Here is a 26,524-nt window from a genome sequence, read left to right on the forward strand (position 1 = left end):
AAATTCTTCCCCAAAACCAGAAAGGGAATCTCCTTAATCAAGTAAAACACATTTATATCATACCCTTTCTCTTAATTAATACTATGCATCATCACCAGGTAGCCTAATCTAGTTTTTTTAAACTACCAAACTTGCTAATCATAGTTTATGTATTAATTTCTTTATATGTGGATGTCTTTAAATTCCTGAAATTATAGTAATGTATATGAATTTTTAATAATATCAAACACTTCCATTTTATTTTTATAAACATGCTTCAGAAGATTAAATACAGCTTTTAAATTAAGCTTCTGAAAACAAGCTATTACTTGGATGTCACATATTTTCTTAAATGAATTCTAGCTTCCAGGGTTTATTAAGAAAGTCAGTCAGAAATTTGCTGGCTATTAATTAAATTATTTGTTCCTATTTTATTTGATTTGGAAATGTTGTTCTTTCTGTTAAGCAGAAAGTTGGATAATTTCTCCTCAAAACAATTAGCTTAATATTCAACCTGTTAAACAAGTAGCTTTTATGGAACTTGTACTTAACACAAGAAACTCAAAATTGACAGACTAAAAGCAATTACTTCACAAAATGAAAATAATTTAATCTTTGTAGAACTGCATCCCTTGATTTTAATGGAAAGCTGTAATAAAAAAAAGAACATGTTATCCTAGTAATATTGAGATTTAATATTTGAAATATGTGGGGAAAGAAAATCTCAACTGCCCTAGAGAAGTTGATTTAGTTTGCTGCAGAATCAAAACTGTGTGCTAATGATGATTTGTAGCATCTCCTGTGTTAGATTACATACATTCCTGCATATCATAGACATTTTAATTTCACACATGGCTTTAGGCAAAGACTGTTCTGTTGTATACTTTTCTTAGTAGCCTAATAGTGCCCTTAAATAGCCAGACAGACACAGAATATCCTACCAGGTATGAAAATATGACCCAATGTTCTTTGTTGGGCAGTAACACTCTTGAATAATCCTAGACTGCATAATTGAATCCAAATACCTCAAAATGAATTCATCAACTGATGGAAATTATGTGCAAATCAGACTCTGAAAATGGCAAGCAAAAAGTTTAGGTAGAGTGGCATGATGAAAAGACAGAGCTTCCTCCCTACTTCCTTCTTGATCATGAAGTCTACTGGCTTTGCTTTTACAAAGAGAAGGTTGGAAAATATGCTAATACCTAAAGCGAAAATATGCTAATACCTAAAGATAAAATATGCTAATGTTTGCTTTCCAGGACTGGCCATGGTTCTGGACAAATAGCAACATGAAAAATTAAGATAGCTTTCTTGACATAACTAAACTATCCAACTTGTCCAGTATCCAAACTTAATTTTCATTTCCCGACTCCTGGCCTGCAGGAAGGGTCTGAGAAAGCAGTTCTAAGTCATGAGATGAGACACGAGAGGATTCTCAATTCAGGAAAAAAACCCTGCTAAGGAATAACTTATTCTGACTAGCATTAAAAAGTAACAAAGTAAATGACACATCATAAAAGGAGTTGCACACTTCTATCCTTCACTATTTCTGCTCTTGCTTTGAGCAGTAATTTGGAGCAGATCTTGTCTTTGACTACATCTATTTAATCAGCATTTTACGAGTGAAATTATTTTTTTAATATTTCTATTTTTAGATTTCACAAGTACATGGAAATCCACAGAGCCTTACCAGTCAACCCACTTATGGTATTTGTTACAAACTTTAGTATAGACAGTAAAGAATAGTGTATAAGAAGTTAATCAACACAGAAGTTCCAAAAACTGTATTTAATGTTCTCTCAAAAATCATTAAAGTTAATAGATTTCTGCTTGCAATTTTTTTGCCAATTATCAGCAAGCTTAAAAAGTTGACTTGCCAATAAGCACTAAAGAAAACTTATAGGTATAATTCAAATATGCCATAGCCCACATTTTAATGTTATACAGTAAGGAAGATGCATCAGAGGGAAGCAACTATAATTTAGTTGTATATAGCAGATATACAGGAATATGCATATTTTACAAGCAAAATAAAAGCAAGGCACCCCAGTCTTAAAAAGGTATTGTTTTTTCTGCTTAAATGCAGGGTTGAATTCCACACTCCATTACAGATATTGTCAAAAAGCAACCCTATAATGTGTGTACTTAAATTAGTCAAAAAATAAATTCATAAAAGTAAATTACATTTACTTTCTATAACATGTAACTGATAAGAATTCCTGTCAGTTATTCTTAAACAGAGATAATGCTAAATCATCACTACATGTCTGGGTTCTTCTCTGTCAAATCTAAATAAATAAAATTATGTCTGCCTTCTCTCCCCAGAGCTGTATCCAATGAATTTTTTACAAATGAGAACAACAGCTACAACTAATGCCTTTCAAGCCTCAGCAAAACTGAATTATTAAATCTGTCTGCCTATATCCTATTACAGCCTACTTATGAATACTTGATTTTATTTTGTATAATTGACAACAGTTGTCAGGAAAGGAAGGTTTTAACGGCAATCAAATTAAGATCAACTGGTATAAGTGTCAGAGTGAAGAGCTTGTGTCAAGTGTTGATGAATTAATTGATGGGTCAGTGGGAAACAGGGCATGTGGAACTGCAGTGCCATAAACAGCTTTATATTTTCTGGCAATATTACCAGCCTCCCTGCTTTAAGTGAAAAACATGGAAAGAGATGGGTTACTAGAATGTACTCAGCAAAAGAAAAACAGACTTTGACTTTGCACACTTAACACCAGATCATTTACAAACAACTTAATTTTTAAATCATTTATATTACTTAAGTGACTATGTACATGAAAATTTTAAACTGATGACAAGGTGAATAGCAGCACCAAGATGACATATTAGAGTACAGAGTTTCATTTACTATTCTAATGAATAGCTTTCAATTATGGTGGCTTCTAAGGAGGAACAAAACCGCAAGACACCTGAAACATCCTAAACGTTTAAGCTACATCACCATTCCAGAGGATGCACATTTATGCAAGTCTGATTAAATTAGTTTAAAAGCAATAATTTCTCTTAAGACCAGAGAAGAACTGTGTGTGCTTGAGATATTTGATCTGATTAAGAAACCGATGAAGTAATTGATTAATTGGAATTTAAGCCATCAGTCACTGGATCCATGAACAGTTTCATTTACATTCTAAACAATCAGCTGATGGTCTTATAGGATACCATGTATTAATACACAGTCAATATGATACCCCTAAACTCATCACAGCTCCTTATTGACAAGAACTTGGACGTTTTTTAATCCAAGCTTGATCACATTGCATCTTTTTTCAATTGCGGTATTGATTCACTACGCTTCAGGAATTTTTATCTCCATTAAAACATTATGGAATTTTCAGATATAGCAAAAAATGTTCCAAGTTTAAAAAGCCTACATCCATATTCACATTCTCAAATTCTGGTTTATTGATTTATATTATTTTGAGATATACAGAAGGATACTCAAAACCATTAATTTTTCTTTTAAGAGGATTTGATGCACCACTTTCCTCCATTATTCATCTGATGCATACTAGCAATCTCTTTTTGCAGAAAGCCAGTGATACAGATAAAATATGGTGTGCATTATTTACATTTTAGAGTAATGACTAAATCAAAAAGTCTGCCATAGACAATGCTTAGAACACTGAAAAAATTCTCACTTTTTAGATAAAATATAAATACCAACTAAACAGCTCCATGATTTGAGAGCTCTGGAAGCACAGCAGAACTCACTGTCCCCATCAATGTTCCTAATGCACTTATGTATTTCTAAAGACCAGTAACACAAAAAAGTATATATACATCTCAAAGAAGAGAGCTTATAGAAGACTTAAGGAGCATCTCCTCTTTTGATGAAAGCAGAGCTCACAGAGGAGGTTGAGAAAAGCATATGGCCAAATATACCAGTATCCACTGAGAACATGTTTTGCTTCCAAGATTTTAGCAGCAATAATAATCAACTTGAGGGACAGTCTAACTAAATTAGGGGGAGTAGTAATAAAAGCCTTGGTATCTCATAAAGCTTAAACACAGAAAAGTACAAGTCAAAGGAGTTGACAAAGCCATCAGGGTACAACGGGCATGCGAAAAACAAGAGGATAAATTTTTAGTTAAAGTTTAGCAGGGAAAAGCAAATTTTCCTTTACTGTTTGGTAACTGGGAAGAAACAAGAGAGCCAGCTATGAAGATTTAACACTGGACCTTACAGATACTTTACAGACAACATGTTATAAACTTCCACACAAGGAATTCTTTAACCCTACTTTTGCAAGGGTAATTTTAGTTTTTCTATTTTCAAAGCCTTTGACAACATATCAACAAGTCTATCAGCTCTTAATACACACATATTTTTTTGCCTGACTTGCCCTGCCTCTGAGATCTGCTTTGATGATCTCACCTTCAGTTTCTCTACATTGTTTCCCAAAAAGAGGGAATTGTTTGGGATTTCTGGACGTTCAGACTGCTACTCAAGCCAAGCCACCAAATCCCCTCAAATTTCTGGGAAAATGCATTCTCACTAGCAAACAGGAAGAGGATCATTTATGCCTAACACAATACACAGTCTCCTTACACATCAATTTTCTCAACTCTTACTAGTCTTTTTTTTTAAATACAGAAGAATAAAAATTAGAATATTTCTTTGCTAGCACTTATTTTGCTGCAAATCTAATGAAACACATGGATTGCACTGGTCAGATAAGTATGCAGAAAAAATAAAATAATAGCGAATTGTATATCTGATCATGTCTTCTAATAATATTTTAATGTGTAATTTTACAGTTCTGATAGAAGAGTAGAATATTATTTGGAGCCTAACGTCCGCCGATACCACCTCCTTCCACCACATAACATTCATACTATCTGACTACATTTTAAACAAGTAGCTGATCACATCAAATCACCAGTACTCAGTGGCTTAAAGCAGATACCAAAGCATTTCAAGCCTGAGTTAAATCAAATGCTAAAAACAGAATAGGAACTGAAATAGAGAAACAGATTAAAGTAGTTTGGACAGATTGTTGGCAGCTACTCATGCCCCGAAGATAAACTTTTATCTGGCCGTATGTGCAAAACTTAACTCTAGTCATTTATCATTCCCTATAGCAATAGATTTTCAAAGCATTTTAGTTCCCAGACAGGTAGGTTTTACAACACTTGTTTTCTAAACATAATAGAAAATTCCAGAATGTGTGACAAATGCAACTCCTTCAGCCTTATTATTCTGCAGCAGCTGGTTTTATGAAGAAATAAAAAGTGACATCAGCTGCACAACAGAATTCCTAACTGACATTTTTCTCCTCTGGTTTGATTTTCAAATATCTGAAGTTCCAGACCAGGCTGGGGCCCAGACAATCAAGTTATTTGTAGAACACTTACTCCAAACTGTCCAGAATAAATAGACAGTACTAGCATCACCTTTATTATATTCTTCCTTGCAGTGAGTTTGGAGTTTCATTCTTTGACATAGATGTTCAACTAATATTTGCTTTTGAAGACCTACAAAACTAGATATTTTAAACAAGTAAAATGTATTTGGGGCCACAATGCTCTCTTTTTGTATAGAAATGCTTAAGAACTCTTTAATAAGCAGACTTTGTTTGAGATAGTAGACTCTGGTGTAAGCCTTTACTGGTTAACTCACAGCCCCTTCCAACAGAAAATTAACTTGCATGAATGATTATTTAAGCCTGTACTTGCGCTGCAGAGTTTATGCCAGTTAAATGGTAAGCATTTAAAATAAAAATCACATCTGAGAGTTATATTGCTACAGAAATGAATTGCTACAAAGCCTCAAAATAAAAATTGTTTTCCTGTTTTATTCCCACATTTTCCTTATACCATTGTTGTTAAAGTAATTACAAGTAAAGAATCTTGAAAACTCAACTACAAATTTTAATGCAAGGGAGATGACTCTTTTTGCTACAATTCTAAAAAGTATAAAGATGTTTGCAACTAGAATTTTATGCCTGAGTAAAAATACCATTTTTAAATAATTTCATAAGTGGAATTCAAAACACTGATCTATGCAATGGGAAATGTCCAGGGGGACCTTGACAAGCTGGAGAAATGGGCTGACAAGCAAGCACCAGAACAATGTAACCTGAAATATACTGCATGTAGCAACTGGGCAACTTGCATTACCTTGGAAAAAGTTAAATGTTCTTCACAAAGGATTGTAAGAATTTTTAAATGATTTTCCATTTTCCTACTGCTTGCATTGCACAGCTGTAGTGGAGGACAGTGTTTTGCAATGTCCACACCACTAAGTTATTATGTACTGGATTTAAGGACAAACAGTACCAAAACTGGTTTTTGATAAAAACGTTTGCATGAGAGTATGCTTGACAGCAGTGGAACTGATCAGCTGCTAGGAGTTGCTCTCTCTAGAGTATCACCTCTACAATTAAAAAAAAAAAAAAGAACAAAACAAAAGCCTATTTTGTCAACTTAGCTGTTGAGCTGTAGCTGTTGAGAAATCTAAAGCAACTGAGATATTAAAGTAAATTTGTGACTTTATTTACCAGACATCTACATATACATCTTTTTTATGAACTTTTACAAGTTTGTTAAAAGAGAAATATTTTAATGCAGTACTCTCTCTCTTGAAAAAAAAAATACTACTTTTCCAAAAGTAGTGGCTGTTACTCTACATGAAATCAAATGTCTACCAAAAAATTTAACTCTATGCAGAAGACTTGTGCTAGGAAAGAAGACTATGGTCAGAAAAGCTGAAGCAGACCAGGAAAAGCACTTCCTGTTCACCCTTTGGAAGTTCAGTTTCACCAGAAAAGGCTAAAGAGAAAAATCCAGCTCTACTTTTCATACAACCACAAAGCACTATCTGTGACAAAGAGGAGTTCGGAAACAATCAAAAGGGTTTGACTAAGATTAAGCAATTTTACTCCTGTAAAAAGTAACTAAGGAAAGTCAGTATCCTACCAGCACTGTGCTTAGTCTGTCATAGGCCTAAGTAGTTAGCAGTATTACAGAAATAATCTTTTGCAGTCCTAGTGTCCATGGAGCATATCACAAGACTTAAAACTTTTTATCCCTTGGCTATTCCAGCTGCAGATGTAGGCAATTAGTTCCTTTAGCTGTAATTCCATGTACAATGCTATTCTGCCATGCCATTTTTCTACCAGCAACTTTTGACTTGTGGCCGATTTCAACCTAGTATGGCAGCACAACGGACTCAAAACTAGGAAGTTCCCTGAGTTTTTGTGAAACAAGAGAGGATGAAAGAGCCATATGAATAAAAGAAAAGCCAAGCTGGTAACTCCAACAGTTATCTGTTCCAGGACCTAGCAAAAATTGATAGCTAAAATCAACATTTGCTTAGCTCAGAACTTGCCACTGCATTTGCCAACTTTTCACCATGAATAATAAGAATCTGGAATTATTAGAGGCATGTAAATAAAAAGCTTGTCTAGAAAAAAAAAGCTTAATTCATTCTTTTTTGACACTTTGTAGTCACCCTATAAAGTTTGTAATTCCTCTCAAAATTTCACATTTGAAAGTAGAAAGAGTACCAATTCCAGAAACACTGAGTCTTACAGTCACATGCACCAGATTTTCTGGCAGGACCAGACCCATGCTCAGAGCATGTGTTACCGTAGGAATACCTGAGCTGGATCAGAAGCCAGTCACTGCACCAAGGCACACCCAATGTGGAGTGCAAGGATTGTAGAGAAGGAAAGAGAGAAGGAAAGCGTTTATCTTTGAAATTTTTCTTGTGTTTTACACACACAGTACCTTTGATACTCCCATAATGAAGTTATTAACACACGCTTCAGTTGGCAGTTTCTGGGGACAAGTATAAAGTTATGTGATGATCTCTGAAATGCCCTGTCTAGCCTTTGATTTTTGATTGAGATGGCATATAGACAAATGAAATGCACAGAACATGCCAAACAAATTAAAAATGATCCTGAAAGTTTTGTTAAGGGCCACTTAAGATCTAGTTTAATTTCAGCAAGGGAATTTTGTGTTGGTGTAACAGATCTTGCCTACATTTGCATAACAGCTTTACTCTAAGGTAGTCAGTTGATTTTGGCATGCTGCCTGCTTACACAGAAAATGAAAATAACCTTTAAACCATCTTTTGCAGCCAGCTCAGCATGAACATTTCCTTTATTTGGTGGAAGGCTGAATAAATGGGACAAATCATCCAAATCGCTTGTCACTTCTGCCATATATAATGAGTAAAATCAAGATTCAGTCATAGATAATCCCCTCCTACTTTTTCAAATACATGCAACTCCAACATATTGCTCCCTAAGCTTTTCATGCCTAATTTTTTAAAATGATTTTTCTTTATTTTGGAAGTCAATGAAAGTCTTTTGGAAACCTCTGTTATGCAGGGAGCCAGACAGCAGCAAAGAATTCACATTTGAGGAATGATTTCCACCTGCTCCATCCCCCTGGGAAGTAATCCTGACTGAAAATACGAACAGCCATCTAGCTGCCTCCATCCATGAAGGAGAGGAATACGAATGTTACAGACTGTCACATGAATACAAAAGAAAGTGCCACCAATATGAGCCTTTAGACTATAACTTCTGTAAAGTCTGATTAATAAACATAGGAAACATAGAAATTAGATACAGGCACACAATTGACATCAAGTTATTATATCACATCTTTGAAGAGATCATTCTACTTAAAAGACAATGCATTTGATAAAGAAAGGAAAAATACACCTAATAAGAAATTAGTTTTATCAAAATAAGCTTGATACCCCAGAATGCAGCTTCTTCTATGCACAGTTAAAAATATCCTAGAAAACTGTAAAAATGCAATGGGGGGGGCATAAGTTTCTGGATGAACTTTGTAAGCTGCCTATTTATAACTCAAATTGCTTCTTTTTTGAGTGATGGTGTAGGATACTGCAATGCTGCAGACTGCATTAATATGTAATGTAAATATTGAAGCTGGAAAATTGTACTTTACCCCAAAAGAAGCTTACAGGGAGGTTTGGATTTTGAGATTAGTTCAAACTCTCTAAAGAGTTCATTACTCTTTAGAGGTTTATAGTAAGAAGCTGTAGTTAAACTGCTTTATTACACAGGAGATAAAATTACATATAGAACATAAAACCATGCAAAAACTATTTCACAAAGTACTTAGAAGTTTCAACTATAAATTAAAGCATAAATCAGTCAAAACTGCAACATCAGGAAGAAACAATTACAGATGTGTTTACTATTTAGTCAAAAAACAATTACTGCCATATGCTTGAAGTTTAGGAAATTATTTTTGTGTGGTTTTGCTTTCTTTTTTTGTTTTTAAAGAAGTGCAGCACCAATAAAACTAGTTAACCTGTTGCTTGTAAACAGAAAATTAGACTTTTTAATAGATTGGGGTTCTGAGAGGGAATAAAAATAAAATCCCTGTATCCTGAACCAGAGGATGGTTAACAAAAATGGAGCTTATATAAGACCACTAGAAGACTTTGTCACTCCAGGCCAGTTATAGATGCCCACTGCATGTAATCAGCATTAACAAGACACAGTAAATATACAGAAACTTCTTCTTTTAGCAAACATATAGCTCTCCTCGAGTTCCTTAGGCTATCAGAAGTATTTTTGTCTTCTTTTTCAAATGATCTCTACAAATTTAGGCTTTTATCTGAAATATATGATAGAACTCCAGTGCCACAGTGAAATACTATGTGCACTAATATGGGGCTTACCAATATCACAGCTATTAGCTTTGTGAAATTTAGTGCTGTCTGACAAATACCAGACAGTTCTTCAGGATCTGAAGAGAAATGGTAATATAAAGGAGGAAAACTCATTTGAGTTATACACAGGGGCATCCAGTAGTAATTTCTAAAGTTTACAAAACAGCTATAAATTATAGGGTTCCTATAAAGGAAATATTTGTTTCTCAAAGATTAAGAGTACTCCCCTATCACCATGTGAAGAGAAATGGAGCTAACAAGCAGCACTTTTCTTTCTCTCATGTAAGAAAATTCCTGGTTTTTTGGCTTTTTTTTTTTGACTGACTAAAAAGGCAGTATTATTTCAAAGTAAAAGAACCCAAAAAAAGTTATTTCAGGAGTTCAGATCATTGTAATAAATTTTTCCAAAAATAGTTATTTTAAACACATATTAGGAGGTTCAGATTTAAGTTCTTGCAAATTTAATAACAGAAACACAATCAGATGACATTTAAAGGTATGTTGCAAAACAATGATCAGTTGCAAATCATGTCAAAATGTGAAAATAATGACAAATCATACTAATCAAATGCAGTCTTATAAATCTATTTGCTAAATATTTTTAGCATTTTTAATATTTAAATCTTTTGTTAAAACAACTCATAAAACCACTCATGTAGAGAAACATATCTATAAAAGTCTCATGTTTGCAATAAAATTACTCCTGGTTTACAGTCCAAGCATAATGCGTTTGTATGGACTCTCTCCCATTAATCTGATGAAGGAAGAGGTCCATCAATCTATTCAACCATTTCAAATTGGCCACAATGTACAATCTAAAATTCTACCAAAACCACCAATCATGTAATCAATAAGAATTGTGGTTACATTATCATGTAACCGATGTGAATTGTGAAAACATACCCGTTTTTTCCGAGGTTCTCAGAAACACCATGTCAGATGGGATTCGTTGATTCTGAGAGAAGAAAGAAAAAAGGTATATTTTTTCTAAGTACGAAAAAAGTGAATTCCAATCAAAAGTCCATTAAGATCTATCACCAAAAGGTCACACTTGGATTGAAACTCAATTAAAATAGGATTTCTTGCAGTACTTTACATTAAGCATTTGCAATTCAGAAATCAATATTTTCGAAAAATTATATCATAAGCAAACAACAGCTAATTCTTTCAGATGTTCTTTATAAGAGAATCATAAATACCTGAAGAACAGATTAACATTTTCTTGACTGAAAACAGTACTTCAAGTATATAAATATGTAATCAAAATATTTTAAAACATAGTTTCACTGAGCAAAACTCTGACTTCAGTTAGCACACATAATAAAAAAAAAAGAAGGTAAATTTAAAATATCAGTCTTGGCACTCAAGTTGCAAATGTTATGTATACCAAGCATTCTTTTCTCTTCCAATACACACAAACACACACAGGGGAAATAGCAAATTAGGGAACAGCATTTTCCTATTCCACATATGTAAAATGAACAGAATTTCTTCCTCACTAAGACACAGAATCACATGCACAGTCAGGTGTATCCATACTGTCATTTCCCTTTCCAGCACAGAATTGTCTGTATCAAGTTTTCAATTATTTGTTCCTCACAGAAAGGCTTTCTAAGCTTTCACAGGTTAAACAAGATGAACAATACCAGCCTCCCACACACATGGCATCTGCTACATGACTACCCAAATCCTCAGTTCCCTTTCCACTTGTTTCCAATGCATCTACCAGCACCAGTTACACATGGCCAACACAGGGTTTAGGAATGAAACACCAGAGAAAGCAAAGAAAGCAAAAATAACCAACATATCAAAATTTGCAAGACACAGGACTGGAAAGGAAAAAAAAGGTTTTCTATTAATCCAAAGAAACCTTCCTAAAATCAGCATGTCACCACAACAGTGCCATTTGGAATAGTGTGATCTGAAGAGATCTGCCAGAGACAACTGCCAGACTATGTGTTATATGGGCTTAGCTTCCAAAATATCATGATGCAAGCTCTCTGTGCTTCTCACCACTCCTTGTAACATACTCTCAGCAACACCAGTTTATAAATGGGACTGGAAGCAATTGTAACTGTATTCTCTATGGGAAGTTCGGTAAAGAGGCGCCATAAAAGGCTACAGAGAGGGCTACTATCATAAGCAAAAATGATGCTTGAAAAATGAGGAAATTGGAAAACACTAAAACATAGATGCATGTTTTAGTTTACCTGAAAATTCTATATAGGTAGCAAAAAACCCTCTGCATAACTTAAAATGATGCATTTTCACCATAAGTATTTCCTAATTTGCAGCATTTCCCATTTTAACTCTTTATGCTTTTACAAAGTTCAGTTGCTTGTATGCCAACAGTATTCACCTTGAAAAGGCAGTTCATCTGTAACTAGTACAGCATTTCTTTGAATCTTGCCTTATAAGAGCTAATAATAAAGGTTGCAGTGAAATTTATTATCCACCACGAGCCCAGATTCAAGTAGGAATACTCATTCAAATTTGGAAAAAAATGCAGAAAAAATATTAACCTTAAACTATATTATTTTGCACCTCTTAGAAAGAAAAAAGAGGAAAAGGAAAAGGCAACTTCAAAATGAAATAATTCTGTCCTTAAGTGACAATAACAATTAAACAGATATCCAGTCTTAATATAGATTAGCTATACATTTTTGCAGCTCCCCTGCCAGCTCTGACATAAATCCATTACATGAGTTTCAGGTTACTGACTTCATGCCTACAAACTTCCAGTTACTTGTAAACAAACTAAAACACTTCACCAACATCCAAAAATTTTGCAAAAATAACTGTCAAATGACCTAATACTGAATTAAATAGAAGTTCTGGTAATACAAAGGAGGTACCTACAAGTCACTACCAATTTCCACTGAGGACACATTTCAGTTCACACTGACTGAATGAAACATTAGCCTCGTACAGAGTATCCAAGATTCAGATACTTTATGCCTGACAAAACTGGGCAGAATCATAGCATATCTGAAGTTGGAAGGGACCCATAAGGATCACAGTGTCCAACTCCCTGCTGCTTTAAGGACTATCTATGATCTAAGTCATTTGACTAAGAGCAACATCCAGACAGTCCTTGAACTCAAACAGGTTTGGTGCCATGATCACTTCTCTGGGAATCCTGTTCCAGTGACTGTCCAGTCTCACAGTGACAAGCCTTTACCCAGAACTTTCCCTAAGACAGTTTCATTCACAGAATCATACAATGGTATGGGTTGGAAGGGACCTTAAATATCATCTTGTTCCAACCCTCTGCCATGGGCAGGAACACCTTTCACTAGACCAGGTTGCTCAAAGCCCCATCCAGCCTGACCTTTAACACTTCTAGGGACAGGGAATACACAGCTTCTCTGAGCAATCTGTTTCAGTGTTTCACCACCATCACAGTGAAGAATTTCTGGCTACTATCTAATCTGTATCTACCCTTTTTCAATTTAAAGCCATTACTCCTTGTACTGTCATTGCATACCATTGTGATTCCATTTCCTCGTGTCCTGACACTGATCACCAGAGGGTGATAAGCAACTCCTCCCCCTCTGCCCCCCCAATAAGAAAGTTATAGACTGTGATCAAATTAGTCATGTGAATATTTTCTCATTTTAATACAAAAAATAGATGTTAATTTTGCCTTTTGTGTTCTCTCTTGCTAATTTTTCTTTCCTGTAAAATAATGAAACCTTTTCGGCATAAATGTATCTGAATGTATCCTACCATGTAGGGAAGGCTAGAGATTGACTTGTATTTAAAGTATTTTAAATTAACATCTTGTTTTATTATCAGATTTTTCATAATTTGGAAGTGGGCAGAAAGACACTACAGGAGTACTAGGTACCAAAAACATTGTCACTATTATTGCTGACTCTGGAGAGCAAAGATAGCCCTGCAGATATATACCTACTCACTATAAAAGTGTGACTACATAGAAACAGATGGCAAGTATGCTACAAAAATCCTTAACATCTCATTATGGAGAAAATTAAATTCTGTTGTACATTGTCACAGTCAAACAGCAGCAGTATGTCAATCACGTTAGCCCTCTCATGTCATATTTATCAAAGTAGAACAAGTTAAAATGACAACAGATACAACTTCAAGCATTCAGAAACCCATGAAAAAACTACATAATCTCAATTATCGTGGAGATTATACCAGAAATGTTTATTAACATATACTGAAATTTGAATATGTAAGTCATGAAAATTACTTGAATACATTATTTTTCTTAAATCTGGGCAGAATTAGGGATCCAGAGAAGGAGGGCTCCATTTATCTCAGTGTTTACAGACTTCCAGATTCAGTCCTAGAGATCTAACTACAGCCAGCCAATGGTCAATACAAGGCAAGTGCTTCCCCAGCTCCAGGGTTCTCATAAGTAACTATGCCATCCAGGAATACCAGCCAGACTGGTAAACAAGAAAGCCATGAAGACACCGATACTTTCCTGCAACACAGACTACAATATTCACTTTAAAAATACTCTTCTCATAGCTTTCACATTACTTTCATATTTTTCTCATGTTATTATCAAGAAAATGTTATTTACATAAACTTTTCCTGTTCCCTAGTCAGTCTTCCAATTCCCCTCAATTGTGCATAGCTACAGACCCCTGGAATTCTGCATTTGCTGTCCTTCCTTCTCCATGCATGCAATGGACCATGTACTTCTATCATTAACTAAAATACTCCCACTTGCTTCTGAGTTATAAATAGAACAGGCGCTTCCCAGTTGTCTTCCTGGATCTGCATGCTGTGAAACACTGCATGTTAGCATTAGCTCCAATCCTTGCAAATACTGGATTAATTTCACTTTGCACACAAGATTAAGGTAAAAATTGTGTACCTTTACAGCTCCAAGAAAAGCTCTCAAGGTTTGAAGAAAAAGCATTACTGTTCTCATGCTTTAAATCACTATTATGTGTTGTTATTGTTAAATGTTGTCCCATAAATGTGTAGTTATTATTATTAACTAAACATGTTTTTGAGTTTTATACCCTCCTCACAGTCTCAAAATGTATTTCAAACAGTCAATAAGGTACAGTGTCTAAATAACAATATCTGAACTCAACAACTCATCCTTTCAATTGTCTTATTTAGCAACACTATGCACAACTGTGCTTCCACAGGAAACTAAAATTGTGCATTTTAACACAATTCTCAAGGCATTGTTCAGCTAACAGATATGAATGTCTTTGAGCTTTTAAAATTAAGCAATGTTTTCATCTGTTCAGGCTTCATCATGCTTAGTAATAGTGCTATATGAAATTTTCAATTGGAACAATAGATTTATTACTTTAAACTATTTTAAGCATATTACAGTCACTTAAGAAATACTTTGAAATTAATTAGGACTATTAAAAAAAAGACGATCACAGGATATTAAAAGTTTAAATCTAGAAGAGCCTTTCACCTAAGTTGTTAGTATTTGTGATGCAGTCACTAGTTAACATATGGATCTTCAGCTCAAGTGAGTCATTAATTTCACAGCTGATGCTGTTGATGCATCTACCAGTCAAATACAATGTTAACTTGTTTCTCTGCCATTAGAGTGAGCAATTGAACATTTCACTCCTGACTGGTTCTTTGGCTTAAGAGTCATACTCTGAAATTGAAAACTGCTTGCTCCAACAAAATACACTCCTCAACAGAACCAGAAAACATTTAATTTCATTAGCCTGAAAGCACCCCAGCTAGGTCAAAAGGAAAAAAGACAGCTCTGCTGGGGCAGTAGGGAGCTTGAAGCTGAAGTACTACATTCAAACCATTATATGCATCTTACTGACAAAACCTGACACAAATCTTCATCAAAAAGCCCCATTAATCATTATTTCTCTAAATCCTTAAACATGACTTTTTTCATTAGAAACTTCAGGTATTCACAAGATATGAGATCAAAGCTACTGCAAATACTGCTAAAATAGCAACTTCATGCATGACAGAATGATCCCCAAAGTAACTCCAGTTTTCCAAATTCTAGTATAATCCAACAGACAGATGGATCACAGTGAATTTCAGGAAAGCCAGATTACATAAGTAGCCATCAGAGTCTTCCCTGCACTCTATAATAATTAATTCCAGGTTTAGGGTTCAAGAAGGACCAAAAACTTCCCTAATAAAAATCATAGCAAGTATCTCAGTCTCCTAGAAGTTCTGGAATAGGCAGAAGCAGGCACACGCAAGCCAATTCCACCTGCACTCTAAAGTAACAAGTTATAAAGCAAAACAGATGTAAAGGCCAGACATACCAGTGCCTTTCTTGTACAGCCTAGTACTTGCTGCTCAGAAGGGCCCAAAAAGATATAAGGTACACAGAGCAGACAAAAAAGAACAGGAAAAAAGCAAGAAATGGTGAAAACTACATGAAAATATATCTATTTTAAGCTGAAAGCAGCAAGCCAAATGAGACCTGGGTGTATTGTTTTTTTCTTTGAATTATAAGAAATAGAAAGGAAGGAAACAGAAGTTTTCCAAAGCAAGCAGAAGTAGATACAAGCTTCAATTTGAGGTGCCTCCTTCCAGTATCTCAGTGAATCAGCTCTCTGACACAAAGCATGAAGGGAATTAGTTGCAGGCACCCAGAAAGTGAATCACTTTTCCAGAATCATTTTAAGCAAAAATAGTTACCTCTGACAACCAATTTAAGCTGACTTCTAAGATCACAATAATTTCTTAGTAGCCCAGAAAGGCGACTGAAATAAGCAACAATCTTTATTATAACGTTTATAATGTTGCAATTAGAGCAAAGAATTCACAGCTTTCACTCACCATCTGCAAACAAACTGGAAAGCTTTCTGTCCATTAAAAAACATATACACTTTCTTATTATTTAATTATATATAGTTAGATACATATTATATTAAAATGACACAAATATATAAATATATACACACATATAAATAAAGATGATCCTTGAAAGTTTCAGACAGAGAAACACTGATTCAACCATCAGAAGGAAGGTATCAGTAAGGAGACATCTTAAAACACTCAGCAGAGCACATTTCAAGGAATTTAATCCTGTAGTTGTATTCCCTTCACAAGATTGATTTAACCATATAACTATTCATAAAATATAAATATATAAACTCAATTAAAATATAATTAATTCTATGATAGACTTCCTTGAAGATTCTAAAATAAGACTTGAACTAAAATACTAGCTAGTTAGGACTTCACAGATAAGTACCTTGATACACTTTTCTTCAGAAGATAATTAGCATGTTAATAATCTTTAGTCTCTAAAATATATTTTAAAAGTATCAACCTTTTCCACTATGATGAGGTCTCCAACTTGTATGTCTGAACTCTTAACTTGCACTTTACCTTAAAAAAAAAAGAAGAAATGTAATTAACATTAATAAAGAACAACAATTATATAAATCCCAGAATGTAAGTGTTATTTATAGATGCTACTATTAAGTGAAAATGTTACAACTGATACAAAACAGATCTCTGCTGAATACATTGATAAATACATTTCATCTGTTTGCATAAATAACTCAGTGGTTTAAAAAATTCCACTTTTGTAACCAGTTAGCCATTGTAGAAGTATTAGAGAAAAATACATATGGCAGATGCCCAAGTCTGATCTATAGTATCTGTAATAGAGTTGTAAAATTAGTTGTAAAATTGGAAAAAGGAATTTTTCACATCTACTAGGCAGCACTTTTTTGTCTGACAAGAATTGTTAGGTTTATAGTCATGGAGCAGTCTTGCACATATGAGTTGTTATTCACAGCACAGTTACCAACAGGTAACTTTGCTTGACCACTACATTTCTGATGTAATTGGCACTGTCTGATAATGTTGGCAATTATAGCAGAAAATCGTAAAACTCTCTGAAGTCAAAGAAATGCCTAAAGATTTAATACCATAAAAGTAAAATATCAAAAGTTGAAATAGAAGTTTTTCATTCTATAAAGCTGCCCATTCAGTAACTGCTGTGAACAACTCACTCAAAAATATATACAATACATTTTCCCATTTAATTTCCATACATTCTGTAGGCTATTATTATTTGTCAGAGTCTTAAGTTTTAACATTCTTATTTGATGGACTGGAAAACTGAGACAGAGGGGTTAAGCTATTGCCCAAAATATGTTATTATTTATCTTGAATATTGAATATATATTGAATATTGATATTGAATTATTAGAATTCAGGAGTTCTACTCCCAGGTCTACAACTCCAAAATAAAGTGACTTCCCTTTAAAAACAAACCAAAATCCAAAATCCCCTGAGGATATAAACACACACACACACACACACACACACACATTTGAATAGCCTCCTGAGCCCCTGTAAGTATGATCTTCCCCCAACAGAAGTACTACCACGATTCCAAGCAGCAGGTATAAGATAGAAAGCATGTCAAAACATGGCAAGGTGTTAGAGTTCTAAATGACAAGTGGAATGAATTAGAACAGAAGACACACAAAAGCACAGAATGAGCAGCAAAATTTTAAAGTTTAATCAAAAATACTATGAGTAGCAGATTTGTCAATGCACAGTCACATCTCATTTATACTAAGTATAGCAAAGAAAACTAGGGTAGGGTGCAAATCCATGAGACCCTTCTCATTACAACCCTCAGTAAAGAAAGACCACAATTCCTTCTATTTATATTTACATTTAGTAAAAGGCAGTAAGATTCACATTATGAGTAATTATTTTGAGTACTTGCTCTTTAAAATTTCATGCAAAAGCAGCAGCTGCTTTATGTCTAATTCAGTCAATAATAGATGTATTCCTGCAACATACTGCTAATATTTAATACATTTTCCATTAAAACAGCACTTCAAAAACGTGCAATGTCAGGAAAAATCACAATTTTTGTTTGGCCTGTCTGCAAAGTTACTTCTGAGAGCCAGACTTTGCTACTGATAGTGACCTTTTACAGTAGTTCAATTTTTCACTTGCCATAAGCACTTTCTGTCCTCTGCTCTCAAATACAAGATAAATGCTGTCTTCAACAGATAAATTTGTGAGGTGAGAGGAAGTAAGAGAAGACTGCAGAAAGTACAAAAAGCTGTAGCAAGAACATCAGCAATTCTTTACAAGAATTTTGAGATACCTATGGATATTAAATTAGTGTCAGTGCTTCAAAATCTTTTTTTTTTAAATTTAAAGTAACTAATACTAAAGCTCAACCACTAAAAGAACAGTCTGACATAAAATCAACATATTTCAGCTGCTTACCTCCACAAGCCTGTGAATTCTCCTTAAAAATTTGGAAGTTTTGACCAGAAGTGAATAGTATATACCAGAGAAAACATTGTAACATTACTTTGCTTTCTAAATTTGCTGGTTTATCAAAAGAATAGCATTACCTATATTGTTTTCTATTCTTCTGCTAACAATTTTCATAAATTTATCAGTCAATCACTTGATTATAGCAGTAACAGCCACAAAAATTCTTGTATGAGCTATGTCAAGTCCCAGATCTACACTACCTATACAGTCATGTATGAGTAAAACTATTTAGACGTACTAACCAAATGTAACTACTGGCAATTTTATCAGCTTAAACAATCAGATTTTCCACAGTTAGGCCATAACTGCACCTACAGTAAAGACCAAAAGACACTAAGCCTGAAAGTTCAAGAGAAGGTAGAATGTTCATGCGCACCATGATGTAGGGCAGATATAAAGCAAAGATTTTTGGTGCCAAGTACACCAAGAAGAACGCACACTGCACCTGTGTTTGTACTTCATTTAGCAACTCCAGGAATTTCACTTAATTAATTGAAAAGTTTTTTTATCAGACTGTTTTCTAGGTGGCTTAGTATAACAGAGAATGCTCTCTTTATTAGACACTGACATGTCTTGTTGGATCATCCTGTACATCCTCACATATAAGGAAAAGGCCTTTGATACATACAGGACAATTCTACAATAAATTTGAATGGCAGGATATATTACAATAAATACTAAACGATAAAATGTGGCAGTAATTAAAAAAGTGACTTAAAATTCTGGAAAGTCAACATAAAGCTTTCTTTTAGGCTAGCAAAAATGAGACTCATTAGATACCATTTCAGAGAACATTAAAATAATGCAATACTACATCTTAGTGAAGATGCATTTAGGAAAAAAAGACACTGAATGTTATTCACTGCATAAATTATTTTTGCTAACTATTTTTCTCTAAAAACATCTCCATAGCAAAACACACTTCACCATCTGTGTAATTACCAATAAAAAGTCCAAAGCTGTCAGAAGTGGCTGCACATCCAGACTTTATAGTCCACCAAGGCGCAAGGCTTTCGCCTAAAGCAATGTATAAAATTATGCAGAACAGGAACACTGAAATGTGTCTGTAGTAAGTCATTATACTCCCGAGATAAAGCCAGTTTAAATGAACTGCAATGATTTGAAAAACTAATAAATATCTCATATGTGCTAACAAGTACTTCACACAAAAAAATAGGAAATGAAGTAAACAAAATATGTGTATAAACTTGTATGCTTCTTTTTATTAAAAAGTGTCTCCATCACCTGATTGCCACTCTTGAAAGAACAGTGAAAGACACTTCTGAAAACAGAATTTTCAAATTATTTTTAAGTTGCTGTTACACCTTGCCCATGGTACCTTGAATACTCTCTGAAGTACTGTTTGTGGAGTTAGTAATAATGCTTGTCTCTAACCCATAAACACAAAACTCTTTTGACTGATGGCAGTGTACACCTTTGAAAGCTCTTCCTGATAATCTATTAGCCTGAACTGTCAGCATAATTAGAGTACACATAACATAATGGGAAGTTGGAGGAGAACACAGCAGGCAGGCAGCAGAGGAAAACTTAAAGTTCCAGTGAGTCCAAGATGAGGATGCTGATCTTTCAGAGCAAGTGCTGTCTGTAGATTGTTCTTTCAAACTCCATCTTATATAGTGAAGCAAGGTTAGTCTTTAACCACTAATTGTAAAACTCTACAAAAAAGCTTCCTATCTTCTCTCCTATGTGTCCTGTCTACTCTTGGGTAAAATTCTTCCTTATCCAATCTCTTCAATGCAAAAAAGTGGAATAACAGTCCCCTTGATTTTTCCTCTCTTCTGGCTCTATTTAAAATTCTTTCTTACATTAAAATTTCAAATTCTGTCTCTGTTGATAGTACTGATTCTATTGATAGTCCCTAATCAGACAAAATGTATCTAATTTTTTAAAAACTTGTCTGTTGCAAATGATCTGAATACCAGGAATAAAATCATCACTAGGTCTGAAATGTTACAAGCAATAATGACCTAATGTTGTACCTCTAGATTCAGATATAGTGTGGTTTCTTAATGGACTGGCTTTTCAAAGCAGAGGGACAACCTGCTCTTGAAGAGCTGAAATTCTAACAAAAAAGAATTGAAATCACTTTGGGTCTCCAAAAGAAACATACTAGCTTTCATACTTTTCCCTCTTGTATACTAATTACGGGTTATTGATATTTTCTTAATTTGACACCATTTTAAATGTATGTTTTCAACATCATTACATTCCTTAATAGCTTTTAAGGAGACAGCCAAGAGCTAAGCTTTCACACTTGAATCCTGTATGGAATTATTTCATTGAACTTTTCTCTCCTGACATTCAATTTTTCTTTTGCTTTGCAGGTTGCAAAGTGAGAGTTCTGCAACATGCTAAACATTATGAAATAAAGTGACAGATGCAGGCCTCTTCTGCTACTAGTAATTGTGACTATTATAGTAAGTTATTTTCTTCTTGATCTTTTTTTTTTATTGGAAACTTCGGTAACACTGCACGGACAAACCTCACTAGGAAAGGTTCGGAACTGCCAACTTCAAGAATGGAAAGGGAGAAGAGTTAAAATGGCTTTACAATTTTATTATACAATTGGCTTTTAACAGGCTAATGAAATAGATAATAGCCTGTTTATAAACTTGAGGTGATTCTGCTTCAGAATAGCAGTTTTTTATAGGCACTTAACTAGGCATACCTAAGTGCACAAGAGAATAAAGTAATATACAGTAGTGTATAGGTAAAGCCTGTACACTACTGTATACTGTATATAAGCCTGTGTTAAAAGTATAATTGTCCTTCAGGTAAGAAAAACAGAAGACCTCCCAAACCTGCATGCCCAGGTTTAAATTTTTTCCCATTGCAGTTTTCTACTCTAGAAAAGGATATGCAGGTGAACCACTCTGAAACAGAAATTCTTCCTTGCAACTTAAACTTGAAAGCTGATTTAAAGCTGTCTGTTAAGGATCTGCAGACTTTCATATGCAGCAAAGCAGATTTTGCAGCAAACATCTCGATAAGATTAGGACAGCAGAATTGTTCATACACTGAACAATGTAATATATTCAATACAATAATCAAGCATCAAGTAAACAAAGGAAAAAAATCACATGACAGACATGAGACAGGTACACTTAACTGACTTGCTCACTTAAATCTTCAATGCATTTACTGATTTGCACATTTAATCACTTGCCATGAAGGGCTCAAAAACCAGAATAAATTCAAACTTTATGGTTAGCAGGTTCACCAGCTCACAAAGTGCAAAGTTACACACTGCAAATTCAACAAGTGGGGACCATGCAACATAGTGAGCTTTTCCATGTTACATGTCAAATAGGGAATTGCGTATCACTGGATATCTCATGAATCACAATTAGCCTATAGATGTTAACCTGTCCAACTACAAATAAGTAACCCTTAAAGGAGATGCCCCATTCCCCCTTGATCTCCTGCTCTGAAAAGCTCATAATTATTTAAAAAAGCTGATTACAATAAATACATACTCAAGATTTTGAATTAGTAGAAAGAAATTCTAAGTCCTCAACAGTTACTAGTATGAATACCCTTAACCTCAAAAGTCAGAAGTTGTTACACTAGCAACATGCAAGTCATAAGACAGCATTCACGCGTTTTACATGTTTAGGAATCCCCAAGACTAAGGAAGACTCCAATGGAAAGTTAAGCCTGATAGATAGTCACAGACTCTCCAATTTTAATCTTCTACAGCACTGTATAAAAAAAAAAATAGTTTATACAAATCAGCCAACCCACAATATTTTTATGGAAGTAATTAATCACAATTTAGATCCCAATAATTTCTAGTGCAACAAATATGTTTATTTTCCTTTAGTAAACATGTAATTTGGAAAACAACTAACTAGACATTATTTTCATTAAATTTTCATTTTTATCAACCAAAACTGAACACTGAGCCTTGTTAATTTTAACTTTTTCTACTGTCTAGTTTGAGCATGGGCAACCTGCTTAACATCTCTATGTCAGTTTCTCTCACTTTAAGATGGAAAAAAATAAATATTTCAAATAGAAGACTGTAAAACTAGCACAAGTCATAAAATCATTAGGAAAAAAAATGCTAGAGCAGTATAAAGTGCAGTTCCACTCTGAAAAGTGACTCTTAAGAGTGGCATCGGTTTTCAGGCTTTTAATTAAATCAGTATCAAGTTTGTTCATTCACAAGAAACAAAGCCTTCTTTCTCCAAACCATTAGCCTGTACTTTAGTATAGTAGGCCTAACTAAATTTTTCCACTTGAAGAATACTGTCAATATGAAAAAATTAGGTAATTATATTGAAAGTTATTTTTAAAAATAGTCTATGGAAGCACAGTACTTGATTTTACTAATTTACACAGATAAATAAGATAAACCTACATCTTTTTTAAACATGCAAAAAATTTTGGTCTAATATTATGATGGGAGGAAATCCCATTTTTTGTATCAAAATTACATCTCTCCTTTTCAGAATACCTCATTATGGAAGAACCCTATATTAGGAAAAAAGTGAAATTTATCACTACTTATGATTTTATATATGGGTTTGTGGCAACATGTAGTACAATTTTGAGTGGTGACTCCAGTAATGTTTTCACTCTTAAAATTAGTCATTACTCAAAAGACTGTTAATTCAATGATCACACATAATTGTCAACATGGGATTCAGAGTTCATTGTAAGCAGAATTTTTGAATCTTTACTTCTATAGAAGACCAGTCTCCAAAAAACATACAAAATAGAACAAAATTCAAGTATGAATTCATGATGGCACTGACACCAAAGTCTGAAAGCCAAAATGACAAACAGTCTTGTAGGTTAAAAGCTGATATCCTTTTTTTAAAAAGGGGCATTTTTAAAGCTTCTTTTTAGTAAGTCCCTTCTCTCTATGTGTCAGTTCCTGATATAACTACTGGGCTTTACCTATACACTACTGTATACTACTTTTAAATCTTTAAGGTGACCAAACCCAATTTTCATTGACAACTTCCTTATTTCTAGAAGAAGCCACAAAATGAAGGGTTTTTCAAATACATATACTCTCACAAAATATTTCATGAGCAGGGAAAGAGGAAATTGCAATTCCAAAACTTCTACTTAAATGCTGCTTAAATGTCTATTAACTCTAAACATATATTTTAAAAAGAGAAGGACAAAAGGTACCAAACTTTGCTCTTAAAAGAGAAAATGTCAGTCTTAACATGTAAATCACAAAGGTAACTATAAAATGTACATTTGTTTCCTGAATTAAGAATTTCAGATTACTAACACTGCTGCTGAATAGGATAGGAATGTACTATCTGTTTCAAGGTGAGTGTTCAGTGGCCTACCATAACAGATCTAAAAAATGAATAGGTTAACTAGCAGTTTAAATTACAACTTTGAAACAAAAGCCATTAAGAGTTCATTTCCTAACAGACTGTATTAATGACTGTAAAAAAGATCTGGATGCCAGCAGTGAAACCCTTGTGTTAAACAAATTATAGCTATGCCAATTGTCCCAAATGCCAAATTTCAACAGCTGTACTTCTAAATGTTGATAACACTATCTCAGACTGACTAGGAAAGAAAGAACATGAGACTATTCCCTACAGTTGTTCCCTTCAGGATGGAAACTCCAGAAAACAATGCAAGAATACACATGGCAAGGAAGCAGCGTAAATGCCTCTCAGCTGCTAGGTTATGCCATCACTAATGAGACTGTTGACTGTTTGTTTACCTTCCAATCACTCAAAAAATGGGAACATACAGAACATACTTGTGGTACATAACAAGCTTTTCATCCATTTACTTTCTGGAGAGAGTATTACCCAGAGCTACTCTAAGAGTTTAGTTCCTAATCAAGATTCCAAGACCTGGTGATGTTACTCTTCCCACTGACTTTCAGAAAATATTCACCAAGATATACTAAAGAGTGCACTGAAATGTGTGTTAGGAAGAAGTAAAAAGAATTTCCATTTGGCACAATGTCTGCCAAATACTCTAACTGCCTGAGGTGCAACCTCAAATTCCCTTAACTTCTCCCTTTTAGAATTTTTATGCCAAGGAAAATCATTAACAAAGAAAAAAGATCTTTTGATGGTAATAGCAAGGTCACAATGTAAAGTTATTATTTGGATTTTGATAATATTTTTTGGCACCTTTCTATGTGGCACTCTGTTCTGAATCTAACAGTAAGAAGTGCTAAGCACAAAAAAGTAAAGAGCAATGCACAATTCTCTCTTCTGCTCATGTCTAAAATTTACAATATCATACAAAATATAATTGTCATTTCACATCTGAAGTGCTTCACTTCCTTAAAAGTCTTCATGAAAACCTGTTAAAGGTGTTGAGTCCAAAAAAAGTCATAACTGATTTCTCCTTTCATTAAAGAAAACTGGCTGTTCCATATTGCATAATCAAACAGATTTCAAATTACGTGCAAAAATTCAAATTAATATTTTTAATATTGAAGCTGACTCACAATACGCCTTCCTTTTCTTAGGCACAAATATATCCATCACTTTTGAAAACTTCCAGGGAATTTTAATTAGTTTCATTATTTACTACTCCCTCATTTCCTATATATGCTTGATACATAGTTGACAATGTCGTTGAATTACTGTTCAGCATTAATTTCAGAGGTAAACTGCACTTTGAAGTCAGGGTACTAAACAGCAGAATCCTTAAAAAATAGATACAATTATATACCTACACCTTTCTTTGACAAACAACGAAATATTTATTAAAATTCCTAAATAGACCAAATTTAACAATCATATTTGTCTAAGGAAAATCACGTGCTTTATTTAGTTGAATATAAGTTTCATACTGAGCATTACAGCTTGAAATTAGTTATGTCTTTGAACTGAAAACCTGCAAATGTATATATAAGAAAAAGATGAAATATTTTAAGGATTTATAAAATGGTATTGCCAACCTCGTACTGTCAGCTTGCTATACAACTGTGAGTTCATTTCTTTGTCTCTCTTGTAACGTCGAAATTCATCAACAGCTTCCCGTACCACTGTGACCGTCAAAACAAATCCCTGTTAAAGATACAATTATGCAGTTCAGAATTCTCAGTGCAAGAATAGAGAAGTAGCAACACTACACAGAGTAAGAACATGTGTTTAGAACATTTACTTTTTTAATTTGGATTTGAGTCTTTTATTCAGTAAGTTAAAATAGTATCTTGGTTTAGTCCAGGAAAAACAAAATCATACTTGCACATTGTACAAATATAATTAGAGTAACTATCTGTCCAAATACACATAACTTAGACAGCATTTTGAAATGCAAAAAAAGGAAGATGCTTTGGATTACTTAAAGACAGCCTTTATAGTTTCAATAAGCTTATTTCCTTATCATCCACAAACTTTAGGGCTTTACCAAAAACATTTAAAAAGCCTTCAATTCTAATGCTGAAAAATTGCCTTTTTCCTAATACACAGAAAAAGATAAATGGCTAATTCTATAATTTTACATTTAAATGTAGCTATTTAGCAACACATCACAAATATGGACAAAGGAAAAGGGGATTTGTTTTGAAAAACTAAGTATCTAAATGCTTTGGCTGCTCCTTTCACAGACAATGCTGCTGCA

The 26,524-nt window shown here is 34.0% G+C and overlaps 1 protein-coding gene across 2 annotated transcripts in view; it reads right to left on the bottom strand.

Annotated features, from left to right (window-relative positions):
* ATP9B (ATPase phospholipid transporting 9B (putative)) overlaps window positions 1-26,524 on the bottom strand; it is a 150,473-nt gene that overhangs the window by 92,160 nt on the left and 31,789 nt on the right. For both annotated transcript variants that reach the window (XM_054514570.1, XM_036402314.2), the window contains exons 5-7: window positions 25,860-25,968; window positions 16,950-17,008; window positions 10,577-10,628 (exon numbers count right to left, since the gene is read on the bottom strand). In XM_054514570.1, the coding sequence (XP_054370545.1) occupies window positions 10,577-10,628; window positions 16,950-17,008; window positions 25,860-25,968 (220 nt within the window). The remainder of the gene's footprint in view (window positions 1-10,576; window positions 10,629-16,949; window positions 17,009-25,859; window positions 25,969-26,524) is intronic.

Source organism: Molothrus ater, chromosome 1, assembly GCF_012460135.2.
Source record: "Molothrus ater isolate BHLD 08-10-18 breed brown headed cowbird chromosome 1, BPBGC_Mater_1.1, whole genome shotgun sequence".
In the NCBI taxonomy this organism is placed as follows: Eukaryota; Metazoa; Chordata; class Aves; order Passeriformes; family Icteridae; genus Molothrus; species Molothrus ater.